Source organism: Carcharhinus amblyrhynchos, chromosome 9 (assembly GCF_965287045.1).
Source record: "Carcharhinus amblyrhynchos chromosome 9, sCarAmb.v2.hapA, whole genome shotgun sequence".
Taxonomy (NCBI): Eukaryota; Metazoa; Chordata; class Chondrichthyes; order Carcharhiniformes; family Carcharhinidae; genus Carcharhinus; species Carcharhinus amblyrhynchos.
The window spans coordinates 74418093-74441536 of record NC_137332.1 but is presented as its reverse complement, the minus strand read 5'-3'; the positions used below and the strand labels follow the sequence as shown (position 1 = coordinate 74441536).

The window sequence follows — 23444 nt, the reverse complement described above, 5'->3', positions numbered from 1 at the left end:
TCTTTGGTGTCCTGGTTAATATCTATTCCACAATCTATTTTGTTGGTTATGCTGGTCATCTAGCCACTGCCATTGTTGTTGTTTGTGGAACCATGCTGTGCACAAACTGGCTGCCACACTTCTGCAGTGAAATAGCGACCACACTTTAAAACTATTTAATTGACTATAAAGCATCGAGACATCCTGGGCGGTGAAAGCCGCTGAATAAATGCATATCCTTCCGTAATCCTGTGGAGACTTTCTGCAGCGCTCCTACACCTTCCTTGCTTCCTTCGCCTGCTTCCAAATGCAATTGAAGGATTTGGAGCTGCCCTGTGTGCGATAAAGAAATACAGTGATTACATTATCATTTTTTTTTTAACAACATCCCAAAGCACTTTACAGTCACTGAAGCACTTTTCAAAGTTTAGTCGCTGTTGTAATGTAAATAAAAATGCTGCAGCCAATTTTGTGGACAGTGCAATCCCAAAAAACTTCACATTGTGACCCACAATGTGTGCGACCAGATATTCGTTATTAGCTAAGCCATAAACATTGGCTAGTATAGTAGGGAAAACATCCCTGATCATCTACAAAATACTGCCGTGGTGTTTTGTACATTCACCCAAGAAGGCAGGGATGGGGATTTTACTTAAACATCCCACTCATAGTATACATCAGGAAATGCAACAACATATTAATAATTAAAACATTCTGCATCAAATTGATGATAGACATCCCTCACCATACAGGATACACCTCCAACTTAAACTGATTATTGTTTTGCTGATATGCCAATCAGTACAATAACATACATTGCAAAATTAATTGATGTTTAAATGTGCAACACAAAAAACCTATTTCAACTTAAACTAAAACGATCCTGGTAAACCTCAAGGAGAAATACAATGTACAAGATTATTATTGCACAGGGTAAATGTCACAACAAGTCTGAACTGCAATAATATGTGATGAATTCATCAATATTGTCACTCTTGGGGATCATCAACTCCTGTATGGTTTAGGTGGCTGATCTAATCCTTCATGTTTTACCCACTGAAACCTTCTTTCTGAACTCTGCTAAAGGCAGAGCTTCTCATTACCTGATTAGTTTTAACTAAACCATATTCAAGACTCCATATCAGATATTGGATCTTAAAGTTCTAACTAAATGGAAAAAATATTTTTTATTCTTTCACAGGATGCATGTGTCGTTGGCTAGGCCATTTGTTGCCCATCCTTAGTTGCCCTTGATGGGGTGGTGCAGAGCACTATGAACTATTGCAGTCCATGTGGTACAAGTCCACCCACAGTGCTCTTGGGGGGGGGGGGGGGGGGGGGAGGAGGAGTTCAAAACTGTGAACCAGCAACATACAGTTAGTCCAAAGTGAGAATGGTGAGAATTGGAAGAAAACTTACAGCTGGTGGCGTTCCCTTGTATCTACTGCTCTTGTTCTTCTAGGTGAAGAGGTCATGGGTTTGGAAGGCACTATTGAAGTAGTCTTATTGAGCTACTGTAGTGCATCTTGTAATGGTACACACTGTTGCCACTTTGTGTTGATTGTTTAAGGTGGTGGATGAGGTGCCAATCAATGGGGCTGTTTTGTCATGAATGGTGTTGAGCTTCAAGTGTTGTTGGAGCTGAACTCATCCAGGCAAGTGAGCAGTACACGATCACATTCCTGATTTGTGCCTTGTAGATGGTGGACAGACTTGAGAGTCAGGAGGCGAGTTTATTGGCACAGAATTCCCAGCCTCTGGCCTGCTCTTGTAGCCAAAGTATTTATCTAGCTGGCCTATTTGAGTTTCTGGTTAATGGTGATCACAGAATGTTGATAGTAGGGAATTCAGCAAAGGTAACGTCATTGAATGCTAAGAGGAGACAGTTGGATTCTCTCTTGCTGGAGGTGGTCACTGCCTGGCAAATGTAATAGAACACTATACCTGACTTTTCTTTAAAAAATAACAACTATATCAGAGGTTCTCTTAAGTTTGAATTAAACTGGGCTCCATAGATTAATCTTTGTGCTTGAGTATTCTTATTCTAAGTTTTAGTGATAAGAAATCACATAAATAGGAAAACCATTTCATAATCCTATTTTTGTTTCCAAAGTCCTGAAATTAAAAAGCAATAGAAAACCACAGGAGAAACTACAATGTTTTTATTGATAGAAAAAAAATTCAAAATGTCGCCGAGAACACCATTATCTGCTAAAAGCAACCATATTATCCAGCACCGAGACAAAAAGCTTTTTATATATATATTTTTGGATAGGACAGGTGCTTATCAGTTCTAACAGAGAGAATAAAACTTTTATATTATTGTGTATCCAATTGTTGGGTTTATGAAACAGCATCTTCGTAGAAAGTAATAGGCCCTTAGCCACATGTTGTGCATTTCACCCATTCACTGCTTGTAGACATGACTGAAGGAATCAAGAACAGGAACAGATTTATCCATAGTCGCATCAATCCAAATTCACAAGATTTGACAGATGCCGTTCACAGATTTTGAAAGTTCAGAGCAAGCTTGTGCTTCTAGACATGGCAATATCAAGTCAACCATGCAGAGTATTCAAGCAGACTTCCTATTACTTATGTCACCAGTTGTCTTTCTTGGAATTTGAGGTGATGTTCAAAGTTGCATACTTGCGGGCACAAAAAGTAAGAATGCAGAAAGGAAATCATTGGCAGCAAAGAGCATTGATAGTCCTCAGCGATGCTTTCATTTCCATTCACAAGGAAACATTAGTCCCATAATGTAGAACACAATGCCAAAAAGACTTCCACCTCCAATGTAGTCTTATTCGCAGTGGTAACTTGTACATACTGGTCTGGCTTTAGTCTATATACACAGTGGTAGTCATTCATTGTGATAGGATTGGCACTATGTAATGTCCTCTTCTTCTGAACAGTAGTCACGCCCCTAAAAAATATAAACACCTTTTTTAATTCAACAAAGGATGTTCTTCTTCCTGAAACCAATTTAACCTTAAGACGTTTAAATGCACAAGTAATCAATGCAGAAGACAACTTTCTTTGAAAGTTGACTGCTGCCATCTAGAATCCAGTGCAAAGCTGCTTTGTTAGCATTTTTCACCATTTTTATTTTTACTCAATGAACATTTTATGTTGTACATGAAACCATTTTGATTATAAATTGAACTACCAGATCAATAAAACATATGGCATATTTTAAACAAATTACATTGCACTTTTTAAATTCTATTGTAATCTTTTCTATTCAATATAGCATGAAGCAGAAGACATTATAAACAAAAAGTGTCGAAGAGATATGGTCAGGAAATAAAAGTATGCTATCTAAATGGCAATCAAACACACTATGCCACCCAAATAATAATGTATTGTGTTGTTGACAGCAAGGGGATTGAGGGGAAAAAAACTCCATCTCTTCAATTACTGACATCACAAAAGATAAAGTTGATAGGGAAAAGCATCAAGCATTCCAGGGCCAGCAATAGCATTGATCAAATGAAAAATATCTAAATGCCCATGCCACTGTAAAACCTGGAAAGTCCCTGCTGGCATTAGCAGCATCTATGGTGCTAATTTATTCATAACAGACAACATGCCAGCCAGCCCCGCTATTCCGGGACCGGGCCATTTTGAAATGGTGACCCAACCTCCGTTATTGGAGACGGGCTCCCCTCCGCCCACAAAAACATAAATGGTAGCCCTCATACTGACCAGGCAAGCACCATTAACTCCTTAACACAGAGGTGTATCCTCCCTGCCCAACTAACAAACAGGTACAGTACCTCCCCCCTACCTCCCAACAGCATGAGGGTAACCCGATTCACCCTCCTCAATATCCCCGACTTTTACTTCATCCCACTCTGCCCTCAGACCCCACTCAGGCCCCCTGACCCTGTCAGACTGCAACCCCCCACCCCACACAGCTCCCTTAAGGCCACGCACCTGGACAGTGCCAGCAGTGCATTGCCCTCTGGCATCCTGACACTGACACACTGGCAAGGAAACATTTCCAGTGGACATTTGCCCCTCTGCTGCTGCCAGGTGCAGAGGAAGTGTCCCTCAAGAGTCCTGGGATTGGGTGAGCTCGGGCTGGGTGCAAGGTGTTGCCCTCACCACTCTCCACTGGAATGGGGGTATCGTGGCTCGACGGCCCAATCTAGGTGTTGAGGGACACACTGAAACTTAGGGCAGCTGCCCTAAGACAAAATAGGGGCAAGACCACTGTCTATTTCAACCACGGAAACTGAGTAAGACTCCTCAGGCTGTAAGTTGATGTGATGAGTATTGAAAATATTAATTGTATTTGTAAACGTAATGAGTAACGCATTGCAAGAAACATCTTTTTGCACCTCTCAAGTGAGTTGGATCCCAAGGGTCAAGGCAGCACAACCAGCCAAGCAATGAGAGATGCAGTCTTGTGATCAATACCAGCTGTCAGCTGTGCAAGTCTTGGGTTTACCCAAGTCTTGAGTAAGCAGGTAACATTAATCCCCATGCCCCCCAGTACCTGGTAAAGTTTTAAATCATTGCAGCACTCCATTCTGCAAAAGAGAATTTCCTTTCTCCCTGTCAGAAGCTGCAGGTGAGAGCAGGCCCTTTTGAAGTCTCCTAACAGAGAGATGTCAATTTTATCTTGCTGGGCGAGGCGGGGGGCGGGGGGGGGGTGGTGGTGGTGGTGGTGGTTTGTGTGTGTGTCTGTGTGTGCGCGCGCGTGCAGTCTGGCACAGCTATGCATTCAGCCGCAATGTATGCACACAATTTTGATTTGAAGTTTGAGGGTTCCAGGCAAGCTGAAATCATTGAAACCCTCTCCATTGAACTTGAAGCCTTTAACCAGTTCAACATTGATTCCTATCATCCTCCAGCAAACTGTATTCATTTTGATTTCCCTTCAAGGTTGAATGCACCTAAAGTACCCCATTGATACTGACAGTAATGATGATAAAGCCTAATTCTAAAGTCTGTGGTTTAACTTCTTCTTTGAAGTGGTTTGCAAAAAATGGAGTGAAACCACATGCTGTCAATCAATATTTGGGGGCCTGAGTGGCACTTCAGGTCAGACAAACCTCATGTCTGTGCAATGGTGGTAATGAAGGAGGGTGCCTCTCTCATTGCTTGGTTAATGGTGCTTCCTTGTTCCTGGGGGTCCAACCAGGTTCTCGCTTGTGAAGTGCAATAAAAAGTTTCTTCCAATACTTTTTATTGCTCATTATGCTTACAAATCCAATTAATATTTTCAATACGCATCATATCAATTTATAGCCTGAGGAGTTTTACCCAGTTTCTAGTCCCTTGGTATACCATGGTTGAAATACCTTAGACAGTGATCAGTCCCCGCTGTGCCTATGTGACAGCTGCCCTGAGCTTTACTGCATCCCTCAGCACCTAGACTTTGGAATGTGCCAAACTGTAATATTCACTAATGGTCACTAATGGTCATAATCAATGCTCTTTGCATTGGAAGGCCAGCAGGCTTTGGGAAGACTGAGGAGCATCCTTCTGGCAGTTAATGTTCCTTCGCCACAGTGGTGTGTTCCTGGGAAATGCGCATAGAGCACAGAGTGCTGCTTCATGGAACTACTCGGATGAACCTTGACAAAAATCACTATCTCCTTCCAGACCTACTCTACAAAACCACATTCCAGAAAAAACTGGACACTACTATTCTTCCTACCACAGCCATTTAGGGAGAAGGAGAATCATTCCACATCTGTAGGGTGGACCTGATGGAGAGGGCCCTTCTTATCATTAGCCAAGCTAAACCTTGGTGCTTGGTTTGAAACTTCTGGCAATGAAACATTCTGCCAAAAGACTTTTACAGTCTGTTTAGGGAACCATCTGACAGGATCTGATATCTTCTTTTCCTGAAGTGCCTTGAGGGCATTACGTGTTGACCGTTGGCTACTGGATTCGGGGTCAAAAACATCTTGCTGCATAAAAGTTTCCATGAGGGACAGGTGGTTTAGCACGGTCCAACTGAATGGAATGGCAATGAGGCCAGATCCATCCTTCACAATACCAAGAACAGATAGGGCTTCAGCCCATAGTGACACTTGGTACTTGTGTATTGAGGTTCCATGCACAACTGAATGCAACTGCACACAAAGGTGAACATTACGATGAGGGCAATGTTAGATACGTTTCCTGCTCTTTCATTTAGAGGTTTGACTACCATGTCCCTGCGAACATTGTACATTTTCGATTTGCAGATAAAACAAAAGATGGCTTGTGTGATCATCATGGTGCAAGCTTAGGCTAAGGGCCAAACCTGCACCACTTATAGCAACACCAGTGACTAAGTATTTACTTGAAATGGAGGGGGAGCTCCTATATACCCAGTTTTTGATTCACCATAGTTGCATACTCCTTCCAGGTTTTTTAGAACATAGAACATTACAGAGCAGTACAGGCCCTTCGGCCCTCGATTTTGCGCCGACCAGTGGAACGAACCTGATGACTCTCTAACTTAAACTATTGGGTGTCTCTGAGCGGGTAGGAAGCATATTAAAAATGGGAAGGTAATCAAACAGATGTCATTGTACACATTGGTGAAAATGACGTAGGTAGAAAGAGCAGGGGGGTCACACGAGAGCAATTCAGGGAGTTGGGTGCTAGGCTAAAATGTAGGGTCTCTAGAGTAGCAATCTTTGGACTGCTCCTGGTGCCTAGTGCTAGTGAGGCTAGGAACAGGGAGATTGTACAATTGAACGCGTGGCGAAAGGACTGGTGCAAGAGGGAGGGTTCCAAATTCGTGGACCATTGGGAAGTCTTCAAGAGAGGATGGCACCTGTACAGAAAGGATGGGTTACACCTTAACTGGAAGGGCACAAATACCCTGGCTGGGAGTTTTGCTAGTGTGTTTCAGCAGGGTTTAAACTAATGTGGCAGGGGGTTGGGGATCAATACAGTAGGTCAGTAAGCACTGAGGCTGGGGACGAGCTGGGGACCAGGGCAAGGCTAGCTAAGAACAGCATTCTGGAGGAGGATGACCTAAGTGGGCCTGGAGGTCTGGAGTGCATCTGCTTCAATGCGAGGAGTGTAATGGATAAGACAGACGAACTTAGGGCCTTAATGCTTATGCGGAATTTGGATGTGGTTGCGGTGATGGAGACTTGGTTAAAAGGACAGGACTGGCAGCTGAATATTCTGGGGTCTAAGTGTTTTAGGCGAGACAGAGGAGGGGCTAAAAGAGGTGGGGGAGTAGCAATATTAGTTAGAGAGCATATTACAGCAGTGCAGAGGGTGGACAATTTAGAGGGGTCATGTAATGAGTCACTGCGGGTGGAGCTCAGAAACAGGAAGGGTGCAATCACTATGCTGGGGGTATACTACAGGCCACCCAACAGCCCACGGGAAGTGGAGGAACGGATATGCAAGGAGATTCTGGATAGGTGCAGAAAAAAATAAGGTTGTTGTAGTGGGAGACTTTAATTTCCCTGGTACAGACTGGAAAGTGCTTAGGGCTGAGGGTCTGGATGGGGAGGAATTTGTAAAATGCATTCAGGGAAGTTCTTTGGAACAGTATGTAGATAGCCCACCTAGAGACGGGGCTATACTGGATCTAGTACTGGGAAATGAGCCCGGTCAGGTCAGTAGGGGAACATGTGGCAAATAGTGACCACAATTCAGTTGACTTTAGGAAAGTAATGGACAAGGATGAGTGGTGTCCTATGGGTAGGGTGCTAAATTGGAGAAAGGTTAACTATAGCTGGATAAGGCAGGAATTAGTGGCCGTTGATTGGGAGAGGCTGTTCAAGGGTAAGTCCACGTCTGGCATGTGGGAGTCTTTTAAGGAACAGTTGATAAGGGTGCAGGACAAGCATGTGTCGGTAAAGAGGAAGGATAGGAAAGGTAGGATTCGAGGGTCTTGGATAACCAGGGAAATTGAGGATCTGATCAAAAAGAAAAAAGAGAGGCATACGTTAGGTCCAGGCAACTGAAAACAGACAGAGCGCTGGAGGAATACAGAGAAAGTAGGAAAGAACTCAAACAGGAAGTTAGAGGGGCAAAAAGAGGTCACGAAATGTTCTTGGCAGACAGGATAAAGGAGAATCCTAAGGCATTTTATTCATACGTTAGGAACAAAAGAGTTAGCATGCCCTGGCCCATTTGAAACATATTCCTAGGACTTGGAATAGTCTGACCTGGTGAGGAAAGAGTCAAAGGAGTGGTTGGCCCAGTTCCTAAGATACATAACTTTTTGCCATGGTTTACTTTGGCTTCCAAGGCTAGTTCAAAATGGCTACAGATGTTCATCTCACTGACAGCAGATCCAAGCAATGGGGACAGAGTCCATGTACAGGAAGGCTATGACTTGAGTGCTTCCACTGTTTAGGAATGTCACCCTTATGTCTGTATCCCTTCCTGATGAACTTGGAAAAACAAAGGGGAGGGAAGACAGTCCTGTTTGAGTCTACACTCAGTCGGAAAGCTTTCCTACCCATTGACTGAAACTGTGTTACTGATGTTTGTGTACAGCAGTTGGATCCAATTGCTGATTCCCTCCCCAAATCCCATTTGGAGCACATCCATCGCAACTCTACCTTGTAATTGTGTTCCCTTTGTGTATTATTTAAGAGATATGCAATTAAACAAACATTCGGTATCCTTGGTTAGCTTTTACAGATGGCTCCTTATATTCCACCTGTCCAATTATGGTAATTGATACTTTAAGAAACCATCAACTCTGCAGCATGAGCTGATGAATATAATCATCCCCAGATATAATCCAGTAAAACAGGTCCTGAATCTCTCAATTGCAGTTACACAGGACTTTACCTGCACAGTGTTCCCTGATAAGATTTTATGCTTAAATTTCTTGTGAAACTTCATTGCCTATGCATGACCTATACCAACACAGTGCAGGCTGATCAAACATAATGCTCTGATGAAGGGTCATTCAGACACAAAACATTAGCTCTACTCTCTCTCCACAGTACTGTCAAATCTGCTGAGATTTTCCAGCATCTTTTGTTATTGTTTCAGACAAAATGTTCATTTGGAGAGCTGGTGCAGACACAAGCCAAATGGCCTTCTTCTGCACTATAATAATTCTGTGAATCTGTTGGGGGGGAAGAGGGTGAGAAACGGTGGATTCTGTCTATTCTTATCCTTAAAGGGCCCGAAGAGATTCTCAATTTCAGATCCATACCACTTTTATAATGAACAGGTTTGCTTAATGCCTTCACAATTCAATAGAGATGCATTTTTTGTTTTTGCGAGCTCACCCTCAATAACAGAGGAATGAGTTGGATCCCACAGTATGAGGCAAGTGCATTTCAAAAATCATATTCTATGGAAGCAGCTCAATTCCCTCATTAAGATCATTCCCTACCATAGGAAATATCACTGGAAATCATTCCTGCCAAAGCACTAGTTGCCTGGATCAAGGGTACTGTAGAATATTGCGCTAAAGGAGATGTCATTGGCCGACAATAATATCATGTTACAGGTATTGCTTTCACCAAATTTCATCTCTGCCTCACTGCAGTTTGTATAATGGCTGAATTTATGAAGATAAGTTTTTGCAACCACTTGATCCTGTTTGAGAACTGGGATCTGAGTATATGATTAAATTGGGTGAGACAAAACGCAGTCAGCTGAGTGAAACAGAAAACTCGACTGGAGATTTCTGTTGTACAGGAGAGAGACTAACTGGCCATTGAGAGATTTGGACATGAAATTTTTCTTTCATACAATTCTAATGTGTTTATCAGAGGACACAGCTAAAACTATATTTTTCTAATTTTTCTGTCTGTGTTTATAGGATTCTCCTTCCTGACTGATTGGAAATGTAACCCTGGCTGTGCTTGGAGAAATATAAGTTGGCTGTGCTTGGAGAAATATAAGTTGGTTGATCATTGCATCTTCGGATATAGACAAATCGTTTATCATCTCTCACAGACTTCGATGCACAGGTTCCTTCATCTTGCTGGAAATGGAATCTCAGGTCAGGCTTCATCAGCAGACCTCAGTTATAGTGGCCTGTAATGAAGACAGCCTCATCAAAGCACTCGACATGGATTTTAAAACTAATTCAAAGCATAGCAACAAACCTATTTAGACCAAGGAAGTTCTGTTTGATGATCCAATCCAGAAAAGTCGCAGTTTCAATTCAGCAGAAACAGTACAAAACAACTAATGCCAACAGCTGAGAGAAAATGACCATCCCTTCAACTTTTAGAAAGGCATCAAAAACTATATGTCTGAGTTCCATAAACCCTTCCCATGTTCAGTAAGGAGCAAGCATTCAAACTGATGCCTACATGTGTCACAAAACAGACCAAAGTACAATCTTCTCTACTATAAATACTCTGAACTTATCCCCTACTGACAAGTTCTGATCATGGACCGAAAACTTGGAATCAAAAAAAAACTTTCCTGGAACAAGCCGGATAAGGCTGAAGTTGGCACGTGCATCGGAGAACCCAAGTCCATGCTACAAAGCACAGCGAGCTATGAATTGGCAGCTATTGCACAATTGTCAGCAAATAGGAAATCACAAAGGATGCTCTTGGAGACCTTGATCCTTGCCCAGAGTCATCTCAGGTTGGGCAGCTTCCACTCATTCAATATCCAGTTCTGATGCCAGGATCATCATCATGAAAGGTATTTGAGAGCATTGTGGAGAAAAACATGTGGAAGACAGTTGATGTTAGCACATTGCCCTAACTGGAAATGGGTCAGAAAACTTATCATCCAAAATATACACAAGCTTGTTGACATGGAACTGTTGAATCAATGCAATTCCTCAGGGCAACCGAATTTATGTGTTAAATTCCCAAGAGCCTCATGGCTAACTAAATCAAAGACCTAACATAGTGCACATAATATAGAAATCAATGTTCTATTCTTGGCATTTTTCCTGGAATATTGGAAACCAATTACTACAGGAAAGACCTATCTCAAGCTCAAGATTTCAGTCCATGTCCAGAACCAGCCAGCAATGAATAAGTTCACTTACCTCAGCAACACACTCTCTCAAACTGTTTATATTGATTACAAGACATATGTAAGACTTATTAAAGTCAGTGCAGCCTTTGGCAGGCTTGCACCATCAGGCTGGGAATGAACAAGAGTAAGTCTGCCCACTAAAATCTATAAAGCAGTACTCTTGCCCACAGTATGTATGTGAGAATGTACTAGCTGTCATGCCAAAAAGTTCAGCCAGTTTCACTTGAACTGCCTTCAGAAGCTTCATAAGAACAGATGACAAGGTGAAACACCAAACACTGAAGTGCTCAACCAATCTAGCATGCCAAACATCCACATCATATCGAGACAATCAAACTGAATGTATCCACGTACATGTACCTAGAATGCCTGACATAATTCCGATTTGTGGCATTAGAACTGGGGAAAGTGGAGTCACAGTAAGACGTCTCATAACACCAGGTTAAAGTCCAACTGTTGGACTTTAACGTGGTGTTGTGAGACGTCTTACTGTGTTTACCCCAGTCCAATGCCGGCATCTCCACATCATGACTACCAGCGAAAGTGGAATCTGCAGCGTTGGGATGGTCAATACCGAACTGTATTGAGGCTGGTGTTCTCACGAGTTGCAAATTGAGGGACATTGAGAGAATTTTAAACCAAATAGTGAGGGCAAGGGATCAAGTTGGGAAAGATGTAATATACTGAGTAAAGACAAGGCAAGAGAGAAAACTACTAATGTAGGAAATGATAAATAAACCATGAAAGAAAGGAACAGAGAGCACAAATCTAAGAGTACATCGATAGATTAGGCTAGATGCCACAAAAATAACACAAGCACAAAACTAAAGGCTCTAAGACATGGCTGTAGGATGAGATAAATTGGGACCTGGATATTGAAGAGTATGTGAAATTCAGGAACAAGAAGTAGTTAGAAAAAGCTGGAAAGGTGGGTCTGTTAATTAATGACATTATTGGCACATTAGGGAGGGATAACTTAAGTTCAGCAAAGCAGAATCTAGAAACAGTTTGAGTTGAGATGAGAGGTGAAAAGGCAAGTGATGCACTGACCTCCTAATTGGAACTATGCAGCAGGACAGACTCTAAAGGAAAAATAATTGGACTTCATCAGAAAGGTACAGTGATCATCATGGGGGGTTTTAATCCACACATAGTTTGAGAAAATCAGTTTGGCAAGTTAGTATAGATGAATTCATAGAATGTTTTCAGGATAGTTTCTTAGAACAACACATTCTGGAGCCAACCAGAGAGCAGGTTGTACTAGACCTGGCACTGTGCATTGAGGTAGGATTAATTGATAACCTCATGGTAAAGGCACCTCCAATTAACAGTAATCATATTCAGACTGAATCTTACATTTAGTTTGAGGGAGAGAAGAGTGAGTTGAGGACTGGTATCTTAAACTTAAATAAAGGCAATTAGGAGGGCATGAAAGTGGAGCTAGCTAACATGAACGGGGAAATGAGGTTCAGGGATAGATCAATAGGTGAGCAGTTGCCACATTTAAAGGGATATTTCAGAAAACAAGGAATAGATGTTCCAATGAGAAAGAAAAATTCCATAAGGATGACCGACTATCCATGGTTAACGAAAAAAAGTTAAAGACTGTGTCAAAGTTAAAAGAGAAGTTTATCATTGCGTAAAGATGAGTCGCAGGTGAGATAACTAGACCGAATATAAACAACAACAAAGAATGACAAAAGAAATAATGAGGAGGGAAAAATTAGAGTACAAGAGAAAGATGGCTAGAAATATAATGATGGACAGTAAGAGTTTCTATAGATACTTAAATTAGAGTTACCAAAGTGAGCACTGGTCTATAGAATGTGCATCTGGAGAATTGATAATGGAAAATAGGGAGACAATTGATGAATCGAACAGTTATTTTACATCGGTCTTCATTATAGGGGACACAAATATTGTCCTAGAAATAGCTGTAAATCAGAAAATGGAAGGGAAAGAGGAACTCAGGAAAATTATAAACCCCAAGAAGAGGTACTGAGCAAATTTCTGGGGCTGTGGACCAACAAATCTATGGGTATTTTTATTGAATGTAGTCATAAAATTCCAAAGACAGGAGGACCTTAACCTTTTAACTGAGAAAGGATGATATGGGAACAGCAAGTGATCAGAAAACTACAACTTGATAATTGGTGAGAAAGGAAAGAGCACATCATCATACGCATACAAAATCAGCATTTTCCCATAAAAGATTAACAAGCACTTATGACATAACCTAACCAAGCAAAACAAAAACAGCTCAGGCATCTTCTCATGAGTGTTTGGTGCTGTTTGGTCATTGCTTGCTATGTAACATATTACAGACAAAGATAACGGGAAACATTGCTTCAATTCATCACATGAAATGTTGATTTTTGTCACTGTTTATCTCTTCACTTTTCTGTTTCCATTTGCTGTATGGCTGAATTATCAAGGTAAGGAATTTCATCCATATCTCCAGCCAATCCCATGCAAGTCACAATTACACATTTAGACCGTTACATAAAGATGGGTATAGAGGGATATGGGCCAAATGCAGGCAATTGGGATTAGCTTAGTGGTTAAAAACTGGGTGACATGGACAAGTTGGGCCAAAGACCCTGCTTTCGTGTAAGCCTCTATGCCTTTCACAAACAGTTACAGATGGCATTGTGGAGATTTGTGAGAGCACAGAACTTAGCAAGCAATTAATCTCAATTATTAATATTGTCACGCGAGTGCACCTTTAAGGTTTATACAAAAAAGCCACGTAGCTTCCAGCTTTAGCAATGTCATTGTGGGGTAGAACCAAGCTGTGGCAGTCAGGTGACAGGGTGCTTTCCTTTGGGCTTTCAGTTTCGTTTTTGGAAGCAGTTTTAGCAGCAAGCTAAGAAGCAGTCTCTTTCTTTTCCTGTTTTTTTCTCTTTGTTTGGTTCTGCCTTAAAGAAACTGAGTTTTGGGAAACTGATTCGACTACAACCTCTTCTGAGTTTCTTCACAAGGGATTTTCAGCATTCAACCCAAGAGACGGAAGTCCTATGACAGAAGCTAAATACAACAGTTAAAATACCTACAGAGCTACAATGGTAACTGGACAGAGAAGAGCTGAAAACCCTAAAGATGCTGAAGACCAAGGATGAACACAATGAGAACAAATATTTTGGATGATTCCTTCCTCTAAATATTCACAAAGGAAAACAATAGCAAAAGGCATCAAATGGAGATAATCGAGATAACATCAATGTGTTGGATACCAATTACCAGATAGTTATCTTGAGACACCAATGATTATTAGATGAAGTTAAATGGAGACCAGCGAATTATTTACAGAGTTCAATCAAACTAATGTGGTGCCCATATTCAAGGACAGTAAATAAAAGATAGACAACAGCATCCAGCGACCCACAAATCTCACTACTATTCTGTGTAAACATGATTATCTATACAGTGACAATCCAATAAATAGCAGTCATCACGGATTTGGAAGGAGAAGATTGCAGCTGGAAAACCTCCTTTGCTTTTTCCAAGTGGGTTGTGAAAATCCCCATGGCATCATGCTTCTAGATCTCCAAAAAGATAAGGATATGACAATTCAGAGGAAATGCTGAGAGTTGTTTAGTTCGAGAAGTATTGAAGCCCACTAAGTGCTTAGTGGGCGTCAATCGGTGATGACTATCCTTTCCACCCGGCTTAATAACTTTGCAGATGATACCCAACTAGAAGGGGCAGTGGAACCAGAAGAGGGAGATGATTACAAAGCGGGTTGGTGATACAAGTTAAAGACGAAAGAACGTATGGAATACAATTCTCTTTAAAGCAATGGAACTGGAAGACTTCAGGATCTTACTAGATGGACAAATTAGTACGGGCCAAATGGCATTCCTGATCCTTAACTATCCAATGAACAAATTATGATTGGAATTCTAAACCAATTTGGCTTTTAGGGCAGAAATACTATAACAGTTCTTAAATGTTTCCATATACTGCAGAATGGGATCACTGGCATTTGGAATCCCAAACTAATTATGGGCCAGTTTTCTTCCATGCTCTCATGGTAGTTACTTGGCATAGCTTAAGGATCATTGAAATGTGCATTTCTCCATTTAGTAACTGTTCATTGCTTTTTCTGACATGCTCTTGACAAATGAACACAAATAGAAGATGTCAAGTAGAGAAGATGTCACTGTTATATGGTACTAACTACAAATAGGTAGAAAACCCCCAGAGAAACCCCATCAACTGGAATGTAAATATACTGCCTCTTCTAATCTTAAACTGCATCAGTTATGTATAAAAGTAGCAATAACTTCAGACGACTTGAGGCAAAAGTTACCTTTCTTCTGTCACATGGGAAAAAGCCTTCCTTTTGAGTAAAGAAAACAAGAAACGTGTAGAGAATATTTGATTTGATATAGGCAGTGTGTAGTATTATGAATTATAAATAGGTATGTTAAATTTGCTTAAAACAACTGCCTTCCCAGTCTAAACAGGATGCATAATCATTGTGTGCTATGTAAATTTACTCATATCTATTAAGATAGCATTCATTCACATCAGGAGCAGAAAGTGTGGCAGAGGCTAGAAAGCCACTTAATATTTCCACTTTGTTGCTGAGATCTTTGAGGTAATGAAAGAATGAATAAAATCAGGTAGGGGATATCCAGAACAAATTCTTAGGAAAGCTCAGGTCAGCTGAGAAGAGACAAGCTGACACACTATGGTTTTGACAAGGGTCCACATCCAAAGATATTACCAATGACCAGCATTTAAAAAGAAACTAAAAAAAGGGAATGTGGCAGGGGAGGAAACAGAACATCACCAACAACTGATCCTGGTCTCTCCATGCTGATGCTATAGTTAAGAAAGCCCACCAATACCTCTACTTTCTCAGGAACCTAAGAAAATTTGGCTTTTCCACTACAACCCTTACAGATGCACCACAGAAAGCACTTCTTCTGGTTGTAACATAGCTTGGTATGGCTCTTGCTCTGCCCAAGACCGCAAGAAAAGGTAGATGAGCTGGCCTCTGAGCTACAGACACTGAGGCTCATCAGGGGGAGAGAGGGTGCCATTGTCAATGGGGTGCAAGTGACATCCACCCCCCCTAGACTGGCTAACTAAGGGTCAGGAACAAGAGCGGGGTGGGGAGCGGAGGGAGGAGGGTGGGGAGCAGAGGGAGGAGGGTGGGGAGCGGAGGCCTCAGCCTCTCAATCTGCATAACAGGTTTGAGGTTCTTGCTTCCAGTCTGGACAAGAACGAGGGAGGTGAGGTTGTTGAGCAAACTGCACACAATACAGTGATGCAGACGCAGGACATAGGCAAAGAGAAGGTGAAAAGGAACGTAGTAGTAATTGGGGATAGTGGGGTTAAGGGTATTGACACTGTCCTTTGTCACAATGACAAAGTGCACAGAAGGGTGTGTTGTCTGCCTGGTGCTCGGGTCCGGGATGTCGCATCTGGGCTGCAGAGGAGCCTGGAGTGGGAGGGTGAGAATCCGGTCGTTGTGGTACATGTGGGTGCCAACGACGTAGGCAAAATGCGAACTGAGGATCTGGGGAGCGAGTATGAAAAGCTGGGAATGGAATTAAAAAGTAGAACTGACAAGGTGGTTATCTCTGGGCTACTGCCTGAACCGAGTGCAGACGGGCGTAAGGTTGAAGATTAAGGAAGTGAATGGGTGGCTCAGGGATTGGTGTGGGAGGAATGGGTTTGAATTTATGAGGCATTGGCATCAGTATTGGGGTAGGTGGGACCTGTTTGGGTGGGATGGGGTTGGTCTGAACCGTGCTGGGACCAGAGTCCTGGCGAATCGTGTAAATAGGACGGTAGACAGGGGTTTAAACTAATTAGGGAGGGTGCGAGGGTAGTGACATTACGGGGTCTAAAGTTAAGGAGAGGGTACAGGTAAGGGAAGAGGCCGAGGATGTCCCAATAATAAAGGGGGTAGGGGGCGTGAGTATGGTTGGTGGCGTTCTGGCAAATAGGGTCCAGGTGAAGGCTGGGATGAAAGCACTTTATCTGAACGCACGAAGCATTCGGAATAAAGTGGATGAGCTGGTGGCGCAGATCAGCACAAATGGATACGATCTGGTGGCCATTACAGAGACGTGGCTGCAAGGTGACAGGGACTGGGAGCTGAATGTCCAGGGGTATCAAGTGTTTAGGAAGGATAGGCGGGAGGAAAAAGGGGGGGGGCGTAGCTCTGCTGATTAAGGATAGCATCAGGGTGGTAGCAAGGGATGATATAGGAACCAAAGAGCAGAAAGTGGAATCGTTGTGGGTGGAGATTAGGAGCAGCAAAGGGAGGAAAACACTGGTGGGTGTCGTCTATAGGTCCCCGAATAATGATCTGGAGGTGGGGCGGGCTGTTAACGTGCAAATAAGTGCGGCGTGCAGGAATGGAACGGCGGTAATTATGGGGGATTTCAATCTACATATTGATTGGTTGACCCATGTTGGACGCGGTGGGCTCGAGGAGGAGTTCTTGGAATGCTGCCGGGATAGTTTCCTTGAACAGTGTGTGTTGGAGCCGACAAGGGAGCGAGCTATCTTGGATCTGGTGTTAAGTAATGAGGCGGGTAGAATTAGGGACCTTGTGGTGAAGAATCCTCTTGGGGAGAGTGATCATTGTATGGTGGAGTTTCTGGTGCAGATGGAGGAGGAGAAAGTGGGTTCCCGGACAAGCGTCCTTCGTTTGAACAGAGGGGAGTACGGTAGGATGAGAGAAGTATTGGCGAATGTTGATTGGGGGAGCGCGTTGGAAGGTAGGTCTGCTGAGGAACAGTGGAGGATCTTTAAGGAGATCTTTCTTGGTGCTCAGCAGAAATTTATTCCGATGGTTAAAAAGGACCGTAGGAGGAGAGGTAATAAGCCGTGGATAACGAAGGAGGTGAAGGAAAGTGTTAAATTTAAAGCGGAGGCATTTAGAGTAGCTAAGAGCAGTGGGCGAGAAGAGGATTGGGAGAGGTTTAAATGTCAACAAAGATTGACAAAGAAGTTGATAAAGAAGGGTAGGATAAACTATGAAGCTGGGCTAGCGCTTAATATAAAAAAGGATAGCAAGAGTTTTTATAAATATATAAAAAGGAAGAGGCTGGGTAGGGTAAACGTTGGACCCTTAGAGGATGGGGGGGGTACTTAGTGGTAGGAGATGGGGAAATGGCTGAGGTCTTCATGGAGGAGGACGTGAATAATTTGCCGGGTGTTAGAGATGGAAAGGTGGTAGGACTGGAGGGTCTCAATGACATTACTGTTACTAGAGAGGCGGTGCTCGACAGACTGGAGGGGCTGATTGTGGACAAGTCCCCAGGACCGGATGGAATGCATCCAAGGGTTCTGAAAGAAATGGCGGAGGTGATAGTGGATGCCTTGGTGGTTATTTTCCAAACGTCGCTGGATTCCGGGGTAGTGCCGGAAGGTTGGAAAATGGCTAATGTTACGCCGTTGTTTAAGAAGGGTGCCAGGCAAAAGGCAGGGAATTAAAGGCCGGTTAGTTTAACATCTGTTGTAGGTAAAATGTTAGAATCCGTCATCAAGGAGGAAATAGCGAAGCATCTTGAGGGGAATTGCTTGATAGAGCAGACGCAGCATGGGTTCGTTAAGGGGAAGTCGTGTCTGACAAATTTATTGGAGTTCTATGAGGATGTGTCTAGGGCGGTGGATAGAGGAGAGCCGGTGGATGTGGTCTGTCTTGATTTTCAGAAGGCGTTTGACAAGGTACCTCACAAGAGGTTACTGCAGAAGGTAAGGGGGCATGGAGTTGGGGGTAGGGTGTTAGCGTGGATAGAGGATTGGCTGTCAAATAGGAGGCAGAGAGTGGGGGTTAATGGGTGCTATTTGGATTGGCGGTTGGTGACTAGTGGAGTGCCCCAGGGGTCGGTGCTGGGGCCTCAGCTATTTACCATTTATATAGATGATCTGGAGGAGGGAACCGAGTGTATGGTGTCGAAATTTGCTGATGACACCAAGATTGGTGGAACGGCAAACTGCGCGGAGGGTGTGGAGAGTCTGCAGAAGGATCTAGATAGGCTGGGCGAATGGGCCAGGAAATGGCAAATGGAATTTAATGTTGGCAAGTGCGAGGTGGTCCACTTTGGTAGGAATAATGGTAGGAAGGACTATTACTTACGTGGCGAAAAACTGCAGCAGGCGACGGTGCAGAGGGACCTCGGGGTCCTTGTGCATGAGTCGCAAAAACCCAGCCTGCAGGTGCAGCAGGTGGTCAGGAAGGCTAATTGGATGCTGGCCTTCATAGCGAGGGGGATTGAATATAAAAGTAGGGAGGTCTTGCTGCAGCTGTATAGGGCATTGGTGAGGCCACAGCTGGAGTACTGTGTGCAGTTTTGGTCGCTGCACTTACGCAAGGATATTTTAAGAACATAAGAAATAGGAGCAGGAGTAGGCCATCTGGCCCTTTGAGCCTGCCCCGCCATTCAATAAGATCATGGCTGATCTGTCGTGGCTCAGTTCCACATTCCCGCCCTCTCCCCATAACCCTTAATCCCCTCTCTTATCAAAACCCATCAACCCGCTTCTTGAAAATATTTAGCGAGGCAGCCTCCACCACTTCAATGGGTAGAGAATTCCAGAGATTCACCACCCTTTGAGTGAAGAAGTTCCTCCTCAACTCCATTCTAAAACGCCCCCCCTTTATCTTGAGGCTGTGCCCCCTAGTCCTCCTGTCTTTTTTCAGTGGGAAGAGTCTCTCCACCTCTATCCTATCCATCCCATTCATCATCTTATACGTCTCAATGAGATCTCCCCTCATTCTTCTAAACTCTAACGAGTACAAGCCTAGTTTATTCAGCCTCTCCTCATAGTTCAACCCCCTCAACTCCGGTATCAGCCTAGTAAACCTCCTCTGCACTCCCTCCAAGGCCAAAATATCTTTGCGCAGGTGCGGCGCCCAAAACTGCACACAGTTATTTTGGCCTTGGAGGGAGTGCAGAGGAGGTTTACTAGGCTGATACCGGAGTTGAGGGGGTTGAACTATGAGGAGAGGCTGAATAAACTAGGCTTGTACTCGTTGGAGTTTAGAAGAATGAGGGGAGATCTCATTGAGACGTATAAGATGATGAATGGGATGGATAGGATAGAGGTGGAGAGACTCTTCCCGCTCAGAAAGGATAGTAGGACTAGGGGGCACAGCCTCAAGATAAAGGGGGGGGGTTGAGGAGGAACTTCTTCACTCAAAGGGTGGTGAATCTCTGGAATTCTCTGCCCGTTGAAGTGGTGGAGGCTGCCTCGCTAAATATTTTTAAGAAGCGGGTTGATGGGTTTTTGATAAGAGAGGGGATTAAGGGTTATGGGGAGAGGGCGGGAATGTGGAACTGAGCAGCGACAGATCAGCCTTGATCTTATTGAATAGCGGGGCAGGCTGGAAGGGCTAGATGGCCTACTCCTGCTCCTATTTCTTATGTTCTTATGTAAGAAACCACAGAGTTGTGAACAAAGCCCAGTCCATCACGCAAACCAACCTCCCATCCAGTGACTCACTCTACACTTCCCGCGGCCTCGGAAAAGCAGCCAGCATAATCAAGGAACCCACGCACTCTGCACATACTCTTTTCCGCCTTCTTCCATGTGGAGAAAGATACCAGAGTCAGAGATCATGTACCAACTAACTCAAGAATACCTTCTTCTCTGTTGCCATCAGACTTTTGAATGAACCTATATTATATTAAGTTGATCTTTCTCTACATCCTAGCTATGACTGTAACACCATTTGCACTCTCTCCTTTCCTTCTCTATATACGGTATGCTTTGTCTGTACAGCACACAAGAACCAATACTTTTCACTGTATACCAATACAGGTGACAATAATAAATCAAATCAAAAGATTGTTTTGTAAAATACTTAACAGGAAAAGAGCATGTGGTTAAATGCCAGAAATAATGTCATCTCATTACTTTTGCCATTTAACTATCTTGTATTTTCCTTTTTACAGATCATTCCATTTGTGGGATAAGTGATTGACAGTGCACTTGCATTTCCCACCCCATTCACATCTCTCTGTTCTTTGTAAATGCTATCATGACCCCCACCCAAGACTTGTCCGTTTAATCCATAGGTGCTGCCTTGCCTGCTGAGTGCATCCAGCATTTTCTGCTCTTGTGCCATTTAGAATACTGGAGTTTCCCTTCTTTACAACTCAAGGTAGGCATTTCAACATCAAAGTGGACAGCACAATGCATTAGCACTGACTCGATCAAAACAAAGCATCTGGCTATCCATGGGTTGTTCTTATTGTACAAATTGATTATGTTTTTTATTTGAACAGAGGGGAGTACGGTAGGATGAGAGAAGAATTGACGAATGTTGATTGGGGGAGCGCGTTGGAAGGTAGGTCTGCTGAGGAGCAGTGGAGGATCTTTAAGGAGATCTTTCTTGGTGCTCAGCAGAAATTTATTCCGATGGTTAAAAAGGACCGTAGGAGGAGAGGTAATAAGCCGTGGATAACGAAGGAGGTGAAGGAAAGTGTTAAACTAAAAGTGGAGGCGTTTACAGTAGCTAAGAGTGGTGGGTGAGAAGAGGATTGGGAGAGGTTTAAATGTCAACAAAGATTGACAAAGAATTTGATAAAGAAGGGTAGGAGAAACTATGAAGCTGGGCTAGCGCTTAATATAAAAAAGGAAAGCAAGAGTTTTTATAAATATATAAAAAGGAAGAGGCTGGCTAGGGTGAACGTTGGACCCTTAGAGGATGAGAAGGGGGACTTAGTGGTAGGGGATGGGGATATGGCTGAGGTCTTGAATAACTTTTTTGTTTCTGTCTTCACGGAGGAGGACGTGAATAATTTGCCAGATGTTAGAGATGGAAAGGTGGTAGGACTGGAGGGTCTCAATGACATTACTGTTACTAGAGAGGCGGTGCTCGACAGACTGGAGGGGCTGATTGTGGACAAGTCCCCAGGACCGGATGGAATGCATCCGAGGGTTCTGAAAGAAACGGTGGAGGTGATAGTGGATGCTTTGGTGGTTATTTTCCAGACGTCGCTGGATTCCGGGGAAGTGCCAGAAGATTGGAAAATGGCTAATGTTATGCCGTTGTTTAAGAAGGGTGCCAGGCAAAAGGCAGGGAATTATAGGCCGGTTAGTTTAACGTCTGTTGTAGGTAAAATGTTAGAATCCGTCATCAAGGAGGAAATAGCGAGCATCTTGAGGGGAATTGCTTGATAGAGCAGACGCAGCACGGTTTCGTTAAAGGGAAGTCGTGCCTGACAAATTTACTGGAGTTCTATGAGGATGTGTCTAGGGCGGTGGATAAAGGAGAGCCGGTGGATGTGGTCTTTCTTGATTTTCAGAAGGCGTTTGACAAGGTACCTCACAAGAGGTTATTGCAGAAGGTCAGGGGACATGGAGTTGGGGGTAGGGTGTTAACGTGGATAGAGGATTGGTTGTCAAATAGGAGGCAGAGAGTGGGGGTCAATGGGTGCTATTCGGATTGGCGGTTGGTGACTAGTGGAGTGCCCCAGGGGTCGGTGCTGGGGCCTCAGCTATTTACCATTTATATAGATGATCTGGAGGAGGGAACCGAGTGTATGGTGTCGAAATTTGCTGATGACACCAAGATTGGTTGAACGGCAAACTGCGCGGAGGGTGTGGAGAGTCTGCAGAAGGATCTAGATAGGCTGGGCGAACGGGCCAGGAAATGGCAAATGGAATTTAATGTTGGCAAGTGCGAGGTGGTCCACTTTGGTAGGAATAATGGTAGGAAGGATTGTTACTTACGTGGCGAAAAACTGCAGCAGGCGACGGTGCAGAGGGACCTCGGGGTCCTTGTGCATGAGTCGCAAAAACCCAGCTTGTAGGTGCAGCAGGTGGTTAGGAAGGCGAATGGGATGCTGGCCTTCATCGTGAGGGGGATTGAATATAAAAGTAGGGAGGTCTTGCTGTGGCTGTATAGGGCATTGGTGAGGCTGCAGCTGGAGTACTGTGTGCAGTTTTGGGCACCATACTTACGCAAGGATATTTTGGCCTTGGAGGGAGTGCAGAGGAGGTTTACTAGGCTGATGCCGGAGTTGAGGGCGTTGAGCTATGAGGAGAGGCTGAATAAACTAGGCTTGTACTCGTTAGAGTTTAGAAGAATGAGGGGAGATCTCATTGATACGTATAAGATGATGAATGGGATGGATAGGATAGAGGTGGAGAGACTCTTCCCGCTCAGAAAGGACAGTAGGACTAGGGGGCACAGCCTCAAGATAAAGGGGGGATGGTTTAGAACGGAGTTGAGGAGGAACTTCTTCACTCAAAGGGTGGTGAATCTCTGGAATTCTCTGCCCGTTGAAGTGGTGGAGGCTACCTCGCTAAATATTTTTAAGACGCGGGTTGATGGGTTTTTGATAAGAGAGGGGATTAAGGGTTATGGGGAGAGGGCGGGAATGTGGAACTGAGCCACGACAGATCAGCCATGATCTTATTGAATGGCGGGGTAGGCTCGAAGGGCTAGATGGCCTACTCCTGCTCCTATTTCTTATGTTCTTATGTTATGTTCTTATGTAGTGATTTAAACTGAGCATCTGTACAGTGGGAGCGCT

General features: G+C 43.6%; 1 protein-coding gene across 2 annotated transcripts in view; it reads right to left on the bottom strand.

Annotated features, from left to right (window-relative positions):
• Nucleotides 1–2124: 2124 nt before the first annotated feature.
• The window catches only part of LOC145347944 (uncharacterized protein C1orf21-like), a 206739-nt gene continuing 185419 nt past the window's right edge, over nucleotides 2125–23444 (bottom strand). For both annotated transcript variants that reach the window (XM_080195932.1, XM_080195934.1), the window contains exon 6: nucleotides 2125–2905. In XM_080195932.1, coding sequence (XP_080052058.1) covers nucleotides 2867–2905 — 39 coding nt within the window. In that variant the 3' untranslated portion in view covers nucleotides 2125–2866. The remainder of the gene's footprint in view (nucleotides 2906–23444) is intronic.